We start from the raw sequence: 18,416 nt of genomic DNA on the forward strand, positions 1-18,416 counted from the left end.
CTGCATAGGCTTTTCCGGTGTTCCAAAGAAATCTGTGACCCATCAGAATGTGTGCTCTGTAGCGCCGTCTACCTGCCGAAAATCACTTTCTGACTTTGCGAGAAAAATCGAAACCCGGGCAGAGGCATTAATAAAAACAATATAATATAGCTTTCTTTTCACTGTTAGTCTCGTTTGCTGCTACAGGTCATTTATGATCATCAGATGAAAAATTACAGTTTCATAAACATTAAAAAGTTACATATAGTAACTTTAAGAAAGAACAGGTTAAGAGGGGAACAACATCATTTGGTAACATTTTACTTGAAGGTATCGACATAAGAGTGACATGACACTGTCATGAACACATGACACTGTCATGACACATGAACCCTAACCCTAACTTGTCATGACAAAAACCGAATAACACTTACTTAAAGAAGCGTTATGTCATAAACGTTTATGACTTGTTTATGACACGTTCATGAGCGTGTCATGTCACTCTTATGTAGATACCTTCAAGTAAAGTGTAACCCATAATTTTGAGAAAACGGCAAGTATCATGAAGAAAGTTAACTTCGTTGCCAGAGAAAGGGAAAAATAACTTATGTGCCATTTGGTTTTTTTCTCAGCTGCTTCTCAATTAAGCATTCAACCAACGTCCCCATTATAAAGCAGAGATTCCAGTTGTCCTCTTAACCCCTTTATGAAAATGGCTTACGTGTTTACACAGGAAGGAATGTACAGAATGTGATCAGAGTTTAGACCGCTATGTTCTGCTAAAACACAACAGCTAAATCAGACATTCAGACACATTTAGACACCCAGAGAAGTAGAAATGATCTGCAGGTCAAACACAGGCATAATGTGAAGGGATCCTTAATGATAAAGAACCTGATGTAATTATGATAATTAATGTTTTTTTGTAAAACGACGGACAATGTGTTTATTCATTTTGTTGTATAAAGTTTAAAAAAAAACATCTTTTGCGTGATAAAAATGTAAACAGGCTATACAATCTATTTCTTAACTGCTAATTAACTTAGTTAGTCCTAACTTTGAACCAGCAAGTTGCGTTTTAAGCTCCTCTTTTTTTTCTGCTCGTGGAGAGCTACGTGGACACATGAAACTATATCGATGAGGACCGGCGAGTTAAACCGGCCGTCCGAGAGTATACCAGGCAGACACACAGCTGACAAGCTGCAGGTGGAGGCAGGTGGAGGCGCTGGAGACTCGGACATACGCGCCGCGGGCCGCTGTGGACTTGTCAGTCCCGCAAGCGGTTTCAGGAAAGGTAAAGGTACTTTATTGTCACATACACATACATGGAGCGAAATTCATTCTCTGCATTTAACCCATCCCTCAAGGGAGCAGTGGGCAGCCATTTACAGCGCCCGGGGACCAGCTCCAGATCTGAGCCAGTACCTTGATCAAGGGCACTGACTGGAGAACCTAGTACATGTTTTTTGTTGGTGGGGGAAACCCGGAGGAAACCCACACAAACATGGGGAGAACATACAAACTTCACACAGAAAGGCCCGGAACGACCTGGATTCAAACCCAGAACCTTCTTGCTGTGAGGCCACAGTGCTAACCATTGGGCCACCATGTGTCCGACAATGCACAGAACATCAACACCGGTACAAGCCTACAGCTGTCCACAGACACGGAGTGCGGAAAGTGTGTCAGAGCCTCCCGGACGGGTGAACTGAGACTCTGTTTCCTCCATATCGGTCAACGGTTAATGATCGGTTAACATTTCATTTAATTGTGCTTTCTTTTGGAAGGCTGGCTGCCAAAAATCTGCACTTAATAGCCAATTAATCAGCCTGAGTTAAACGCTAGCTATCAGTACACAGAAGGTAGTGGCTGGTGTCTGGTGTGTGCACCAGTGTTTGTGTGTATGTGTGTGTGTGTGTGTGTGTGTGTGTGTGTGTGTGTGTGTGTGTGTGTGTGTGTGTCGGCCCGCCCCTGCATTTGGCGAGTGTTCATTTCGGACCCTGCACACGCGGTAGAATGTTTTTAAGGAGAAAGTAGGCCTATCAACAGAAATAAATGATCGAAATTATCGTCATGGGAAAAATGCGTCAATAACGGCTTCAGAATTTCGATGTCGATACATTTTCGATTCATCGTCCAGCCTACCTTTGCTCTTTCAAAAGGTAGGTCTTGTTTAATATGTTCAAGACTTTCACTTTCATTCCTTAAATCTGTTTTCAAAATATCCTTACCAGTTTCTCCTTGAAGACCATCTGTCTGAGCCACTTGAAATCCAGGGGTTTGAAAGCAGAAAAAACAAAAAGGGAGTCTTTTTCATAACTGTCGATCTTCTGGATGGCTCCCTCTGGATAGGTAATCCTAATGGTGGTTTTGGTCCCCACGTCTTTGCGATAACCGCTCACTGGGGCTTGATTCAACCTGCCAGCACAAAAGAAATGCCTCAGGGCGTTTTCACACCCATTGTTATGCCACCTGGCTAGCTAGCAGCTATAATGTTACCCGGCATGCCGGTCGGCAGCGTAAATTTATAAACGAACAATTATTACATGGTTTCTGCAGGTTTCACCAAGTCAAATTTAAGACTTTTTAAGACCTTTTTAAGACCATTATAAATTATATTTAAGACCTTTAACACAAAATCAACTGAGCCTTAAATGTAGTTTTTTTCCAAGCCAAGTATCACTAAACTTGCACTTCCCCATAGCTGAAGATTAGAATCGGTTTTATGTCTGTGGTACAATTCGAAAGAGACTCGCGCCAATAACACGAAAGCGGATTGGCTGCAATATAATTTGCATGTTGGTCTCATTTGTAGTAAGACAACGAAATTATATAGCATTAGAGGTAGCGTTGCATGGACGTAGGAAAATAAAGACATGTTTGTTGTGTGCTATGGTGTTTTATCCTGCTGAAGAGAGTTAGTTGTGGGTTATTAATTGTGGTTATAAAGTTACTACCATGACTGAGAAGGGTAAGCAGTTAACAGGGGTCCCGTTCTCAAATCACTCGCAGTTTACCTCTGCCGGAGTACTCTCCCTGGCAATGCACCGGTATTACGGCATATGAAGAATTCATATAATTTGGGAAATTAATACCGGTATACGTTATGAAACGGTATACCGCCCAGCACTAGTTGAAAGCGTACCGAGACCACCTCATCAAGCAGGTCTCGGTACGCTTGTTTGGTCCGCTTTCGATGTGCATCCCAGTGTGGGGGGAAAACCAACTCTAGTGTGTTTCAATCAAACTTAATGAGGCAGGTGTGAAAGCCCCCTTAGTGAACAAAAAAGCCCACGGCACAGAAGTTAAGGACCTGGGATGTTTTTATTTATACTTCATCAACTACTGAATATGCCCTTTAATACGACATTCTTTTAATTAGGATATATTAAATGTCACAAATGGTATTGTTTCCATCCTGTTGGTACCGGTTTCCCTTGTACATTATACACAATACTGATGTTTGGAGGGACAAATTGCTCAGACATTCATATATTTATATATTTTACTATGCCGTCATCTTACCTCACTACGACATCATAGTCGTCTATACGGGGGCCCAGAGACTTGTTGAACAGGATTCCCCCGTTGCCCACAATGATGCATCTTTTACAGTTGAGACTGCAGGGCGGGAGGGACAGTTAGCAACACTAAGAAGTGATGGATAGATGAAACAGGACTTCCTGTTGATGTGTGCGAGCAGCAATAATTACCTGTCCAGCGCCTCTCCAAGCCCGTAATTCTTCGTGGCAGTTAAAATGCTGTCTATGATTCTCTCTGCAGAGGAAAAAAAAGAGGACAATTACAATGACATAAAAAATGTGGCCGACACTGTACTTCTTACATGAGCGTACTAAATGTAAATACTTGTCGGTAACTGTCTTTTTTTAATTTTAGTTTGTGTATAAATACATTGGTAAAGTAGACGGGGTAAACCCAGCCCGATCTGCCGGTGATTTGATTTCGCCCTGCAGCTCAGGCTGGAAACCTGTACATTTTTCTATCCTGCTTCCGTTACAAATCTGCGGGGACCAATCACAAAGTGGCTTATCCTCCTGGCGCGCTATTGGCGGGTTTAACACGATGACAATAGAGAAGCAACGGCAAGCAGCTTTTTGTTTACATTCAACATAGCGGCCACCGTTATGGTGACGTAGCAGTGTCGCTGCTCGTTGGTCTGATTGGTTGAAGGACTATCCAATTGCGTACAGAGTCATTTGAACTATGCCCGTTGATGGCGCCTCTTGTGCAGTAGAAAATACAGAGCCCCCAGACAAATATTCAGTCTTAAAAGACTGAGCTTGGTCTGGTGATAGCCAGAGTATTGGTGGAGCCTTCTTGGCAAGAAATGGGAGACTGGATGCATACAACGAATTACAAATTCTCTCCTATCTCGTAATTTGACACTGGAAAATGTAGCACGATGATCCCCTTAAGCACTCCTTATGGAGCAGTGCGTCAGTTCGGCATCACAGATGGGGTGATGTTCACAATAAACGATATCCGATTTGAAATTTGATAAAATTAAAAATAATGCTGTCAGTCAAATTCATCTTTAACTTTATTTAGCAAAGGATAATCAACGCACACATTCTACACATTATTTCAATTGCTGCCCAAAACAGCTCAGAGCTACTGATACTGGGATAAAGGTCATGTTATTTCTTTGCGCGTGGCCTCCGAGATCAGCACTTTTACACGGCTTCTGATTTGACGACAGGCTAGACCCAATGCATTATGGGATACATCTTGCCCTTTGAAGGCTTCAGCTAAAGGCTAACGACAACAACACCACCTTCCAGTATGGAAAAATAATCGCAGAAGACATTCATTGTAGGATTTATTAGTTTTAGTTGTGAATGGGATACGATCGCACTGGAGCTCTTGTTGGAAAGCTTCAACGGTAACAAAGCAGAGGCAATTTTAATAATATACTACAGGTATATTAAAATAAGTCCTTAAAACACAGAGTTTGAGATATTAAAAAACAAACCAAAAAGTAAATAGTAGTAGTTTGATATTGTATATGACATCGCTGATAGTGAAAAGGCAACCAGATGAACTGATAAACAATAAAAAAAAATTGTGGGGGTTTTGAGGGAGGTAGACAAAGCGAGAACGGAAAGAAAAAACATAAACGATTTAAGAGGCGCTGGATTATTTACAGGATATCATGCGTGTGTTACCATATTTTACCATATTTCTCTCTTTTTTTTTTTTTTTTTTTTTTAAATATCAAGTTTATCGTCAATGCCGGTATATCCCGACACCCTTAAAGTGCGCTCATATTGAAATATTTAAGAAAGCCAAAACTGAGAGAATTGCTCCTTTAAAGTGCTCATATTGTGCTCATTTTCAGGTTCATAATTGTATATTTAGAGGTTGTACCAGAATAGGTTTATGTGGTTTAATTTTCAGAAAGTGAAAGTGTGTTGAGCTCTCTGTTTTAGCTACAGAGTGAGGCATCTCACTTCTGTTCCATCTTTGTTGGGAGTCGCGCATGAGCAGTACATAGGTCAGCACTGCTAGCCAGTCAGAAGCAGAGTATGAGGACGTGCCACGCTAGCAGCTAGGCGAGCATTATAACGTGTTACAAAGTGACGCACGTTCGTCACGGAAGTAAAGGCTGGACTACAATAGAGCTGTTTGGAGCAGTTTGTGAACAGTGTTTTCTGTCGGAGATGGTAAGTCCCTTTGGAGTGGACTTTGGACTTTTTCACTTTGTAAACCTATAAAAAGTTGCATAAAAAGATATGACACAATAAAGGAAAGCATAATATGAGCACTTTAAAAGCCTGCCAAGGACTTCAACATACCACAAGAGATATAGCAATCTAGGTGGTCTACGACAGTTGGAGAGAACACCTCTCTCAGTTTATTCAGTCACAGATAAGGAGTGACCAATCAGCCCTCAGAAATACTGGTGATGGGATTACGCAGAGAAAAAAAAACCCTGTTGTGTTCTTGAGGAGTGAGTCTGGGAGAAACAGACATACAGGGCTCAGGATGGTATGCGTGTGTATTTAGACACCAGCACTCAGAGAGGAATGCCGTTTTCAAACAAGCACATTCTCCTGGTTCAGTGGGCGATGTCGAGCTGGTCTCCCTGCGTGGCCAGCCCCCGTCTGATCGCAGGGTGAGAAACGGGGATGTTTAGCCATAGCACACATTCCTGCCATGTTCTTTGGGGCATTCCGCTACAGTCATGCTTCCAGCATTAGATATTACATATATTTGTCTCTTCACCATTTTAGGCCTCTAAAACTTGTAATGTATAACCATGATAGCCTAAATGTGCAGATTCCATTGTAGTTGTTACTATCTTTGATCCATGTTACATTTGTAGTGATGCGGAAGCACCAAAGGACTACTTTGGATTTAATGATGGCAGTTCATCTTTTATTTAAATCCAACATGCAGTTTTTTCCCTGTGTTCGTGGAAGACTTTGGTGACGTTTTTCACTAAAAAAGAAAAAAAAATGCAATTTCACATCATTTCAGACCATTATTATTACCGTTTCGGTGTACAAAAAGTTGGTAAAGCTAGGGCAGATAATAAATAACGCTCAAAACGTTTAAAGACAAAATTTGCTAAAGAAGTCCACTGGGGGCCGACTACGATCATTACAAAAGGTCATTTAGTTTTGGTGGTGTGGCCCAAAATGTCTTGGGTGCTGTGCCATTTATTTATTTTTATATATATATATATATATATATATATATATATATATATATAGTAGGGAGAACCCTGACACAGAAAAACTAAATTTCCTGCGTCATACGTTTAAATAAAATAGACATTTTCATTGCCCTCTCTACTTAACTTAATATAATCACCATATAGCACATAGTCTGCAAAGGGGGGCCCAAAGAAACAGCCAAAGTGAGAGTAAAGAGAGAGTGAGAACAAGAGAGTTTAGACTGGGGGCCTCAAAGCAGTCTGTAAGACATATTGCAGCCCTGTGCACTCTGGCTAACGATCCTAATGATTAACCTGCTGAGGAGAGGCGAGCTGAGCAACAGCCCATTGTTTGGATGTGGTGTCGATGTCTGGCGTCAAGCATCACCCCGAGCAGCATAAACACAAGGCCGAGGACCACACCTGCATCCAAGCGGGTGAAAAATCACAATGGGCACGACTCTCTTCCAGAGGACGACATGGAAGCTAATTGTTGTAAGTACCTGGTGTAAACATTTCAGCAAAGTATGTCTCGTGGTAGAGCCGAAGACGAACGGCTGGAGGTTCAGACATTGGTCCAACACGGAACTCTTGAACTGACAAAAGTCTTCACTGCTAGCATAGAGGAAGGTCGGAATTATCACGCAACACATAAACACAGACACATTGTTGGGAAAAGCGTAGCCTAAACAATATAAAAGAATCAATGCGATGAGAGAGTGGTATTTGTCAGGACTGTACTTTAGCAGGATTTTGAATCAGCATCAAGTGCCATGGGGAAAAAAGGAGAAAAAAAAATATTCGATTACAGTTTGTTGTAATTGGTTACACTTTACTTGAAGGTATCGACATAAGAGTGACATGACACTGTCATGAACGTGTCAAACATTATAAACAAGTCATAAACGTTTATGACATAACGCTTCTTTTAGTAAGTGTCATTCGGTTTTTGTCATGACAAGTTAGGGTTAGAGTTAGGGTTAGGGTTACTGTCTCATGACAGTGTCGTGACAGTGTCGTGTTCATGACCGTGTCATGTCACTCTTATGTAGACACCTTCAAGTAAAGTGTTACCGACTAATTTATCAAGGACATGGATAATTGGACAATCCTGAACTATAGCTGTAGGGACCAAGATGGCTGTAAAAAGTGATACAAGTTACAGTTTCAATACGACATTGTCTCCACAAAAAAAAAAAAATCTTTGCCGTGTTGTGGCAAGGCTCTATGAGACTGAGGTTATATGTATTTTACAAATGGTTGATATGAATGTACTCATTCACTTGTGCACCTGCTCTTGTCTTAATCTATCTTAAGAAGATAAAGCTGTGAATGACCGCTCACGTAAACAGTGTGATCATGTGACTGAGGCAGCGCTTGTGTAAACCTCATGCTCGGATTATGAATATAATTGCGTCAACATAAGCAAAGTAAATAAAACATTAGTGCAATCTGCACTCTGCTAAATTAATGTCAATTATCTGTCATAAACTGCTGGGAAATATTGTATCTTTCGGTTAGCTAAATTCCTTTAGCCAACAATTTCAAAGCACTGTGAAAATGTTTACATTTTCTCCTAATTTGTCAAACTGAGTGAATAAAAATAAAATTAAAAAAAACGATATTTAGAGAGAACATAATATACAGTGAGAATAATGTTTAACAATTGATGCAAAATATAGGCTATTACTCAACCGTTCAGTGGCTGACTGGCATCCTGCAGTGCTGACAAGTACGGTTTTCTTTCTCCGAGACCGAATCAACACCGCTTTACTGTTCTCTGCTGTGGTTGATGTGTGCCAAAGATACCTCTTGGCAGAATAAAAAGTAAAGTAAAAATAAACCTGCCGCCCATCACCGCCACTCCGTGTTCCCAATTTGGAATCCTTTGTGGCGTTCTATTCAAGTTCCACACGTATCATCTCTCCACATGACTAGCACTAAAAGGGAAACCCCACTGCCATCGCAGTCCGTGGAGAAAACAGAAACCAGGTGTAACACTCGCACAGGGAGTGCCCTTTTGATAGCGGCTGAGACAGAGTGTGTGTGTGTGTGTGTGTGTGTGTGTGTGTGTGTGTGTGTGTGTGTGTGTGTGTGTGTGTGTTCGTATGACAGCGGAGAGCTCGCCAGTGCACAAAAGGCAACGTTGACTGTACCTTCTGCTACTAAGTATTGGAAAATATGTGACAGAGCACGTCACTGAAGCCAACTGTAATGTTATCTCTTCAGTTCCCGTGGCATTGTGTACTGGTTTGATATCTGAAGTGCTGGAGTGTGTTAAGGTCAGGGAACAAGTACAAGCACTGTGTGTGGGAACAATAAAGTCGGAGTGCTGGGAGACATACGGGTTCCCTGGTCCCAAGCTAGAATTCATCCCACAAGACAAATGAACAATCACTGATAAGGTTGTTACTATGACAAACACAGAAGCCTACATTGTAAATAAAAAAATAAAAAAAATGACTAGAAAATATTCATATATTCTGAGCTATGGGCATGGTAAAATACGAGTATTATAAACTTAAAATAATAACCTTGTTTTCCGCCTGGTCAGAAGGTTAGAACACTGGCTGAGCCAGAGTTCGAGACTGAAAACTGGCAAGGTGTAAAAATGTATTTAATATTCCATATACCAGGTTAGTAGATGAGCAGCATAATATCTGAAATGTCCATTAATTGATCAATCAATGAACAGCTGTGGGTGACTGTTCTTCACCTGCGACTTACTCCAAATACTGAAGGTCCCGATTCTAAATAGTTAGTTGATCAGATTAATCCCTTGATGTATTAATTCAAATCGTTAACTGGGGAAATCTTAACTTGATGTGGGGATCAGCTATAGTGTTTCTCTAGAGAAAGTATTGAACTTCAAAATCACACCTGTGTCCAGCTGTGTTACAGCACGATGTTGTCTTTTCCCTTACAGCAGGGCTTAATTTGAGCCGGAACACGCCGGAACATGTTCCGGCACCTCCGACGTTGGATCCGGCACCTCCTGTCTCACTATGAAAAATGAATCGCCTAAATGAAAAAAATTAATTACTGTTTGTGTAGTGTTCAATGTTGTTATCTGTCTTGTTAGTCTTTATTCCCCACTGAAGTTCCACAAAAATCTCGTGTTTGCATTTTCGATGCGTTTTGAGGTGAATTTTCAGGGTAAGACGGAGGGGGGAGAGGGACGGAGGGAGAGGAGGCACTTCAAGTGACACATGCGCTTGTGCTGGTTGAGATTGCCGTTAGCCTCGTTTCACTCAGGCGGAAAAATGTCAAAAAGACAACAAAGTTTGCTTAACTTGTTCAAATACGCTGGCCAGTCGGATCCCAAACAAGCAAAAATCGTTTCCGCCGATCAAGAATGTGGAGACATTACATTTCGTACCCATGCAGTGCATGTTCTGAAATTAAAATAAACATTGCCCTGATGTAGGCTTTTTTTACTCAGAGAAGCTACGTAAGACAGTGTAATTTTTCTGTTTTTTTGTTCCGTTACCTCCAACCCCCGTTTTGAGTCGCCGGATCCACCCCCCCCCCCTGCGCTCCGGGACCTCTCACTTTACAAATTAAGCACTGCCTTACAGACACCAGCTGCAAAAATCACATTAACCAGAGAACAGCCAAACCTCATTTAAACCATTACATAATTAATGTGCCTACGTGTTTTCAATTGCTCTTTGCTAACAGAAAAGAGTGAGGAGAGATAACTTATAACAAATAGCTTAACGAACCTGAGCATTTTGCCAACCAGGAACCAGATCCAAAATGGAACCCATCCCAACCGGTCCCAATTGACTCCCTAACACAGACGACAACAAAGCACGGATGATGCAGACTTGCATCAAAAAAATCTGCCGTTCAGCCATCGATTCTAAAAATCTTCAATGTGGGACAGCAGGCGATAGCAGCAGTTTTCAATCCCTGCTTGCATTACATTGCAAGCAGCATGTGATTGCTTATCATGATGGCATAATTTTGGCAAAGACTAAAGGTGCACTGTGATGGATTACCCATCTCACTTTCTCTCAACTCAGGACAAGGCAGAGCAATACACCTGAGGCAGAATATATTCTGCCGTAGACATCAGCCTTGCAACAATAACAAAAGATTGAAAAGTGGCAGAACATTGGCATTCTTGGCTATATAGCGAGATAAGCAATCTGTGAGCGAGCGCCATTCCATGCCGTCACGTTTATATTTGCACTGCTGGGAAAGAGCATCTGTAACAGATAACTGTCTGGAAGACCCCTCTCCACCTCCAGCTGCGGTTGTTGTTCCCAGGTTGAAAAACTGGGTGGGATGGTTGTTGTAGGTGAGATTTTAGGTTAGTTGCGTTGCCTCTTTTTGTTGCCACTGTTTTTAAACAAAGGGGGGTGTTAAAGTTCCATTTATTGACTTTCAAGAGGGAATCGCGATTCATCTAAGAAACGACTTTCTCCCCCCCACCCCTACTTTTGATCCATGAAGAAGTGTAATGTTGGCAACCGGGAACAAAAGTATAAATCATCTGGGCAGATGGTTCATTACTCTGAGATGCCCGGCACCGCGGTCACAAAATATTGTAGCCTGCAGCCGCTGTCAAGCTCCCACACAGCATCTAAACCTCAGAGAAACAGCAGCACTAAGAACACAGCGTTGGCTTTAACACAAACATGTCTACACGCCAGATCACTAATTGCATCGGAGTATTTATGTCTTTATGGACACCGTCCTTGAACACACCGTTTAAGAAATGTGAAGCAGACATCACTAGTGGAAGGTAACAGAATGAACCGTTCTTACCTTGCGTTCTGAATCCAAATGGAGGTAAGTAATTGCTGACTTTTGCAAGACGTTTGAAGTTCCGATCAAGAAACATAGGTGCCGGTTTCATGAACCTGCAATAAGACGGAGGAAAGAAACAGAAAGGAAATTATTTATTTTGCTGTGCATTCCCCCACCACACCATTTCTCCTCTCCAAAAGAGAGACCCTGTGGCTTCCCCTAATCCCTGCTTCACCTGTGACGGCGGGGTTAATGACCTGGGCAAAAGCTGAAGCCGCAAAGTGATAAACAAAAATCACTTGTTCCACTGTCGTTAAATCGGACAAGAATCCCTACCTCCCCTGCTAAAGCCTCCCAAAACAAGCAAAAGGAAGCTAAAAACGAAGCGGATAATAAAGTCTAAGGAGGCAGGGAGTGACACAGAAGGTGGCTGCAGTGCATAACCCATCAACACAACCTCTCCACCCAGGACTAAATCACAGCTGACACACAGTTTTGATACATGTGCTGGGACAATCCACTCATGCCAGAATGCTTTTCCTCAAATGATTTGGGGCTAGAAGTAAAAAAACAAAATGGGAGCCTAAAATATGAACTCTGTTTTACGCCCATAACAGAGGACATGTTAAACTGCTCCAGTGTGAAGCAAGTCATTGTACAACATTAAAAACAAATGGAGTTTGATTGTCTGTGACCATGTTTTTAATGCCCCATGAACTGCTACTTCCAGCATTGACTCTTCCTTATCTGGTGTGCCTGTAGGAGTGTGTCCTTTTTTTCTTTGATTAATTGCAGCTCTAAAATCAAAAGAAGCCATTTCCTCTTAGTCACGCCTGTGACCCAAAGTGCTGGGCTACGTGCCACTTCTGCAAGTGTGGCTCCAGGATGAATGTGTGTTTTTATGACCTGCTGTCAAGTAAGAGGGGGGGGGGGCATAAGAGGAGAGAGACAGCCGCTCTGGTTGTGTCTTTTTTGGCGTCAACAGGCATGGAACTCCATGCATGTCTGTGTGTACACACACACGCACAATGCTAGGCGCCTTGGAGAGATCTATTGAGCTGCCGTCTATTATTTTTGTTTATGATAGAAGACAGTTACAGAGATTAGCGGAAACCAGACCACCAGCAACATAACTATTGCATCTTGCTGAGGGGCTGATGGCACACACACACACACACACACACACACACACACCTCACCAACCATAAATTATGGCTCCCACAGTCGACAGACTACAGTAACTGGAACCAGGAGAGGACACACAAGCTCCACCACACTCCCTTGTTTCTCAGCAGGAATCTTGGATAGCTTGTTCCCATAACACTGCCATTGGTTCACAAGAGATATGTGGAGCTCTGAGGCGCAATGACCAAACATGGCTGACATTATTGGGAGGCCTTCCGGTTAGCCTAAACCTCTTCCGAGCAACCTAATCAGTCTTTGATACACCCATTATCCTCCAGGTTTAAAACATGAAGGCAGAGAGAGGACTTGAGAGGAGAGGCAGTTAGGTATGACACTCTCTCGTCCTCACATCACCTGACACAGAGAGAGAGAGACAGAGAGACAGAGAGAGAGAGACACAGAGAGAGAGAGACACACAGAGAGAGAGAGAGAGAGAGAGCGAGAGAGAGAGAGAGAGAGAGAGACACTTCTGTCCTGCCAAAACAAATGGAGATTCATTAAACCCAGGACTTCTGAGGCCAGAAGGGGCTATAAATAACACAGGACCATTGCAAGTCACTGAGCCCTGACCGACAGTCCGTCACTGACATCCTGACAAAGCGGAGAGACAGGGGGCTGCTTGTTGTTAAATAAAAAGTGAGGGCTCCCAAAACAGCCAACAGGCAGGGACGCATTGTGCTCATTTCCTTTGCTAGGTCCATCTCTCATGGGCAATATTTTCATAACCGTGCCGCTTCAAGTTCACTGCCAACACTTGATTTAGGACTGTAATACAAACAGTTTTGGGTAAAGCGGAGGGGAGTAAAATAAATTGGATTCTGCAGGGCAGGGGGCTCCACAGAAGACAAACATGGAGGAAGCAGGCGATGATTAGAGGGAGAGCCACGAGAGGACCTCACTGCTCGGGGTTAAGTAGGTTTTCTCTAACAGCTGAACTGTAGGCCACACCTATTTAAACAAAATGCTAACAAGGACTTTTAAATTGGTTTGTTTTTTGCCTGGTAAACATTCAACACAGACTGGGGTAACAAACAAGATGTCAATTGGTCGACTCCTTTTCACACAGGACGTGATAAATCACAGACTGCAAGATTGTGTAGGTTTGACCGTACACTTACACTCCTGCATACAAACACATATGTACACACACAGCATTAATTGTGCTCATTGACCTATGTGTGACTGGGTTGAAGGTGGTAGCAATCAGTGGGCTCCCGCTGGGTATTCCGTGTTGTGCAGAACTTTGATCCGACACGTGCTGCTGATTAGCGGAAGTCATTAAGAGGGAGGACATAGTAACACGTAGCCTCTCCGATAGGCAGAGGGAAGTTTCACACAACTGCTTCGTCTGTCTTGTTAACCAGCGCTGCAATTTACAGCAGACAGTGCAGCTGATGGTGTTTAGAGTTGGTTTGTCAATTCGTTCAATATATACACTGTATATATTATTCCATATGTTTTGGATAGCTTTACTTAACCCTTTTTAAGTAAAGTAAGTAAATCCCTAATATTTAGCTCTTTTTGACCAGGTTTTTTTAAGCGTATCCCATGTTTTTGTCACTTTTTCCAATGTTTTTGTCACTTTTTTGAATTTTTTCCCCTACATTTTTCAATGTTCTATTTATCATTTTTTCTTTACATGCTATAAAATTCAATAAAAACACCCAAATTCAATGAAAGTAGTGAACTGATCATTTATTTAATTTGTGAAGAGCGTTGTATGGAACCATCCACGTTATTTTGTTTTAAGATTTGGTTGAATGAAAGCCACATTTCTGATATAGAAACTTTTTAAAAATGGGTCCGATTTAACAGGAGGGTTAAACATGTTGAGAGCGTCGTCATTTAACAGAATATTGGGGCAGAATATCACACAGGCAGGGAGAGAAAGAATTATGTATAAAAGAGTAAAAATGTCACATATGTGAATATATAAAACAGTAAAAAAAGATTTTTATAATGTATTGGAATTTATTGTTGAAATAGTATACTGTATTTTTCTAAGCTTTGAACGTGATCGTCCGTGCATCCTCAGGCAATAGATACATTGGGTTCAATACTTATTCGTGGAAATGGGTTGGCAAATTTGTTCCATAACAAGCTCAAGTACTGCACTGGAGTGCCACTGGCTATTGTTCAGCAATGCGGTAAATTGCCCCTCTATTAGCTTAGCTCGAGAATGCTGCTGGGACAATGCCCTATAGATTGAGCTGAGATGGGCGGCAAATAGGAAAATCAAAAGAGCCACTGACATCAGAACAGGGCCGCGGAGGATTGTGTGCACTGTGTGGGCTGGGTACCACGGAGCTTGTGATGAGTCAGGACAGGAAGCTGGGTTGGTGTCATTCACAGAGAAAGCCTGGGAGGCTCTTGGATGCGATAGGAGAAAGATGGGAGATCTTGTACTCGGGCGACAGAGGTTCTTTTGTGCAACAGGGGGATCGCAAGGACACAGTCCGGGTTTTGTAGTGGGGGAGAAGATGAGAGAAACATGATTGAAAACTGGGGAAGATTGGAGAGGAATGTGGGGGCTTCTCTGTTTCGGACTCAAAAACCCTTCCGGCCAAGTTGGCCTGAGGGGTGACATCATGCGTCTTGGTATGCAAGAGTGACGGTTTTAGCTTTTCTCCCGCTGACATCCAATTAAAAATGATTTGTTTGTGAAGCTTGTGATTGCGTATGTGAAGTTCTTGAAGCAAGTTCAAATTAAAAAAAACTTTTTGAGATGCATCCAATGTTATGTGAAATTCAAAGAAAGGGCAATCCTTCTCACTTAGGATAGATGGCTGTCATCTTGGCTGCTGCGTATCCTGGCTTGCACAGTCCTTCACTGAGGTTGCCATACTTGTATGCCAACTCTGGTGGCCTGTACATGAAAAGAACAGAGGGAGCGATTAATCAGACACATTGTGACAACCGATTATCAATTAGACTGACACATTTCTAAGCCTAAAAAAAAAACTGAGCTTGTCAAACAATCTGCTTGAGAGATATGGAGAGGAAAAAAAAAAGAAGAATAAAACGGGTTGGCTTAGGAAGTGGGAGAGCTCAGCAACAGCTCAGCAGATCACCTATGTGTGGCAAGACAAAGCAGAGGGGCCTTGTTCAAATAATCACACTGGCAGTGCTAAAACTAGAACCTCCCGATTACTAGCATGGTCATTAATAACCTTATGTACGCCATGAATCTAGCTCAAATAAACACTCACTGTGTGAGGCCTGAAATCAGAGTTGGCAGGAGAAGGGGCTTGACTGGGGCCTGCTTGTACACAAATTGAAGCTCCTATGCTGATATATTATCTTGGTTTTATTATTTATTGAATGATTTTATTTCACTTACTTATCTCTCGCTCTCTCTCTAATTCTCTCTCTCTCTCTCTCTCTCTCTCTCTCGCTCTCTCTCTTATGTGCCGATTGGTGGAACCTTGAGTATTTGTATCAGATTTTGAGTACTTGTGTCAGTTTTTGGTGCGTTTTCGTAGTAGCGTGTCGTGATGGATGTCATACTCTTGCTGCAGAACAAATCTACCTACGGGTACAACTAAAGTAACCTGAACCTGATGAGGTTTCAGTATGCTAGAATGCTGTCCACTTGCAGCTTGGCCTTAATTGGCCTCAAGATGTAAGCGATTTGGTGGGAATCAAATCTAGAGGGGGCACTTTCCCCATCAGACTACCAGCAGGAATAAATTACAACTAATTACTAGCTTTAAGATGAATTGCACTATTGTACGCATGTGCTCTCATGGAGTAATTAATGACACCGTAGATAGAATAAAAAAGGAGCTGTATTAGATACACTGAGCCCATGTGAAAACCACCTTAAAGTTTGTGCTGACACAGTGCTTACAGTGTGTGCGCAGAGTGCGGACAGACGTGCCCTGTGAGAGCCGGGGGTGGTGATGGGAGCATATGATTATTGCCTGCACGGTAATGGGAGGGCCGGAGGAGGGGGCGTTATCGTGGCAGTTTAGAGCAAGAGTGTCAAACCAATTCAGGGAATTATACACATCTCAACGGACACGCTGACACAATGACAGCTGCGTAATGACTCAATGTAGCATGTTCTCGTGCTGACAAACCACAGCTGCTCTGGTTATTAAAAAAAAAAAAACCCCAACTACATCTAAATTCACACAAATGTCTTAATGTATTACTCAGACTGCCAATTCAATCTGCGCATTTGTCACCAGGTTTTTCTCAGGACTCCTACGAGATGCAATGTGTTTATTTATAATTAAAAACTTTTTTTTTTTTTTTTTTTTTTAAAAATCAAGTGAGGTTAATTGGTCCAAGGTTTTTTCATATTTCCCCCCAATTGATCAACCAGAACCTGCATGGATATGTATTCAGTGGAACAAGCTGCAAAACATATCTAAACTAATGGAGTCAAAGTCAAACTGGGAATTCAGCCGTTCTAAATATAACAAGTTAGAAAATACCCACACGCAGTACAATGGTAGAGAATAGCTAAACATGTTACATTTAATGACAAGAAATGTTTACTTGAAGAGATGTACTCACAGTTTTGTGTCCAGCTGCAGCAGAAAGCCCTGCTTATCATACACTGGAAAAAGAAAGACAAGAACAGAGATGGAGTACAGAAAGTACGGCATGTTAGAACTTTTATACAGCTGGATCATTAGTGCTGTTCATCCAATGTACATGATTTCAACTAGCAGCTCATTGGCTGTAGTTGTAAACAACCTGTGCGTCGTTCACAGGGAAAACAAAAGGACAAATGTGAAAGAAAAATAAAAGCATTAGAATTAAGCATTTGTGACAAACAAGCGAGCTTAGGGAGAAGCCAGCCAAAACAAATCTGTTCAGTTTAAAAAAAAATTAAGTTAGAAAAGAAGTTAGAGATCACCTATGGACAACCAAAGGGGCAGCCGATAGGTGCCTGGTGAAGCGTTAAGGTAGAAGACAGAGAAGCACAGAGGTAAATATTTGTGGAGAAATTTGAATCTTTCTCCTCAATGTCATTTAAGTATCTATGTCTTATATTCTATAATATCACTTGCAGACTAACAAACAGTTAACATATTTCAATTTCGGTAAGTAAAATGCTGGAATTAAGAGTGCCGGAGGACTACGTTTAACATGAGCGTTAGTTGAAAGTAGGAAGAGCGTGGTATTACTCCTGTAGCTGCGGATCTTGTCTTCACAGAGAAGCTGGAGGAGAAAGATAAAGAAACGGACAATGGGAATGCGTGATGGCTGAATAGGAAAGGATCCAAGCACTGCTTGGGAGAATGGGGACGTTGCCAAGGCAGCCAAGATGAGCGAGTGTGTGTGTGTGTGTGTGTGTGTGTGTGTGTGTGTGTGTGTGTGTGTGTGTGTGTATTATGTTTCTGCTGAGAAGCATAAAGCAGCCAAAAAGGCCAATTTGAGGGAACATCTTGGGAGAAATCAAAGCGGCAGGATCCTACCAGTAAGACAAATGTTGGTCCGTGCCGTGGAACCTTACTGTACTCTGCACCAAAACTCCTGCAGACTGCTTCTCTTGCCAACAAATTAGTTACCGAGCCATGACAACAGAGGGCAGTGTTGTATCACACCGCAGCTTCATGACTGAGCAGATGTGCAATTCCTCACAAGTTGCCAGTATTTTATTACTACAGCCAGAGATGGGAAGTAACGAAGTATAAATACTTTGTTACTGTACTCAAGTAGATTTTTCAGATATTTTTAATTTACACAAATATCGGTACTTTCTGCCTTTACATTTTACAAAATTGGCTCGTTACTTTAGTTTCAAATAATTTCAGCGGAGTTACCGTTATTACTTTTCGCGTCATCAATACCGAACTCA

At 42.0% G+C, this 18,416-nt stretch overlaps 1 protein-coding gene across 17 annotated transcripts in view; it reads right to left on the reverse strand.

Moving 5' to 3' along the window:
• st3gal3b (ST3 beta-galactoside alpha-2,3-sialyltransferase 3b) overlaps positions 1-18,416 on the reverse strand; it is a 60,493-nt gene that overhangs the window by 24,357 nt on the left and 17,720 nt on the right. For all 17 annotated transcript variants that reach the window (XM_031281014.2, XM_036004932.1, XM_036004930.1 and 14 more), the window contains 6 exons: positions 17,126-17,168; positions 15,375-15,467; positions 11,435-11,529; positions 3,693-3,756; positions 3,505-3,600; positions 2,211-2,397 (listed from right to left, as the gene is read on the reverse strand). In XM_031281014.2, coding sequence (XP_031136874.1) covers positions 2,211-2,397; positions 3,505-3,600; positions 3,693-3,756; positions 11,435-11,529; positions 15,375-15,467; positions 17,126-17,168 — 578 coding nt within the window. The remainder of the gene's footprint in view (positions 1-2,210; positions 2,398-3,504; positions 3,601-3,692; positions 3,757-11,434; positions 11,530-15,374; positions 15,468-17,125; positions 17,169-18,416) is intronic.

Source organism: Sander lucioperca, chromosome 9, assembly GCF_008315115.2.
Source record: "Sander lucioperca isolate FBNREF2018 chromosome 9, SLUC_FBN_1.2, whole genome shotgun sequence".
Taxonomy (NCBI): Eukaryota; Metazoa; Chordata; class Actinopteri; order Perciformes; family Percidae; genus Sander; species Sander lucioperca.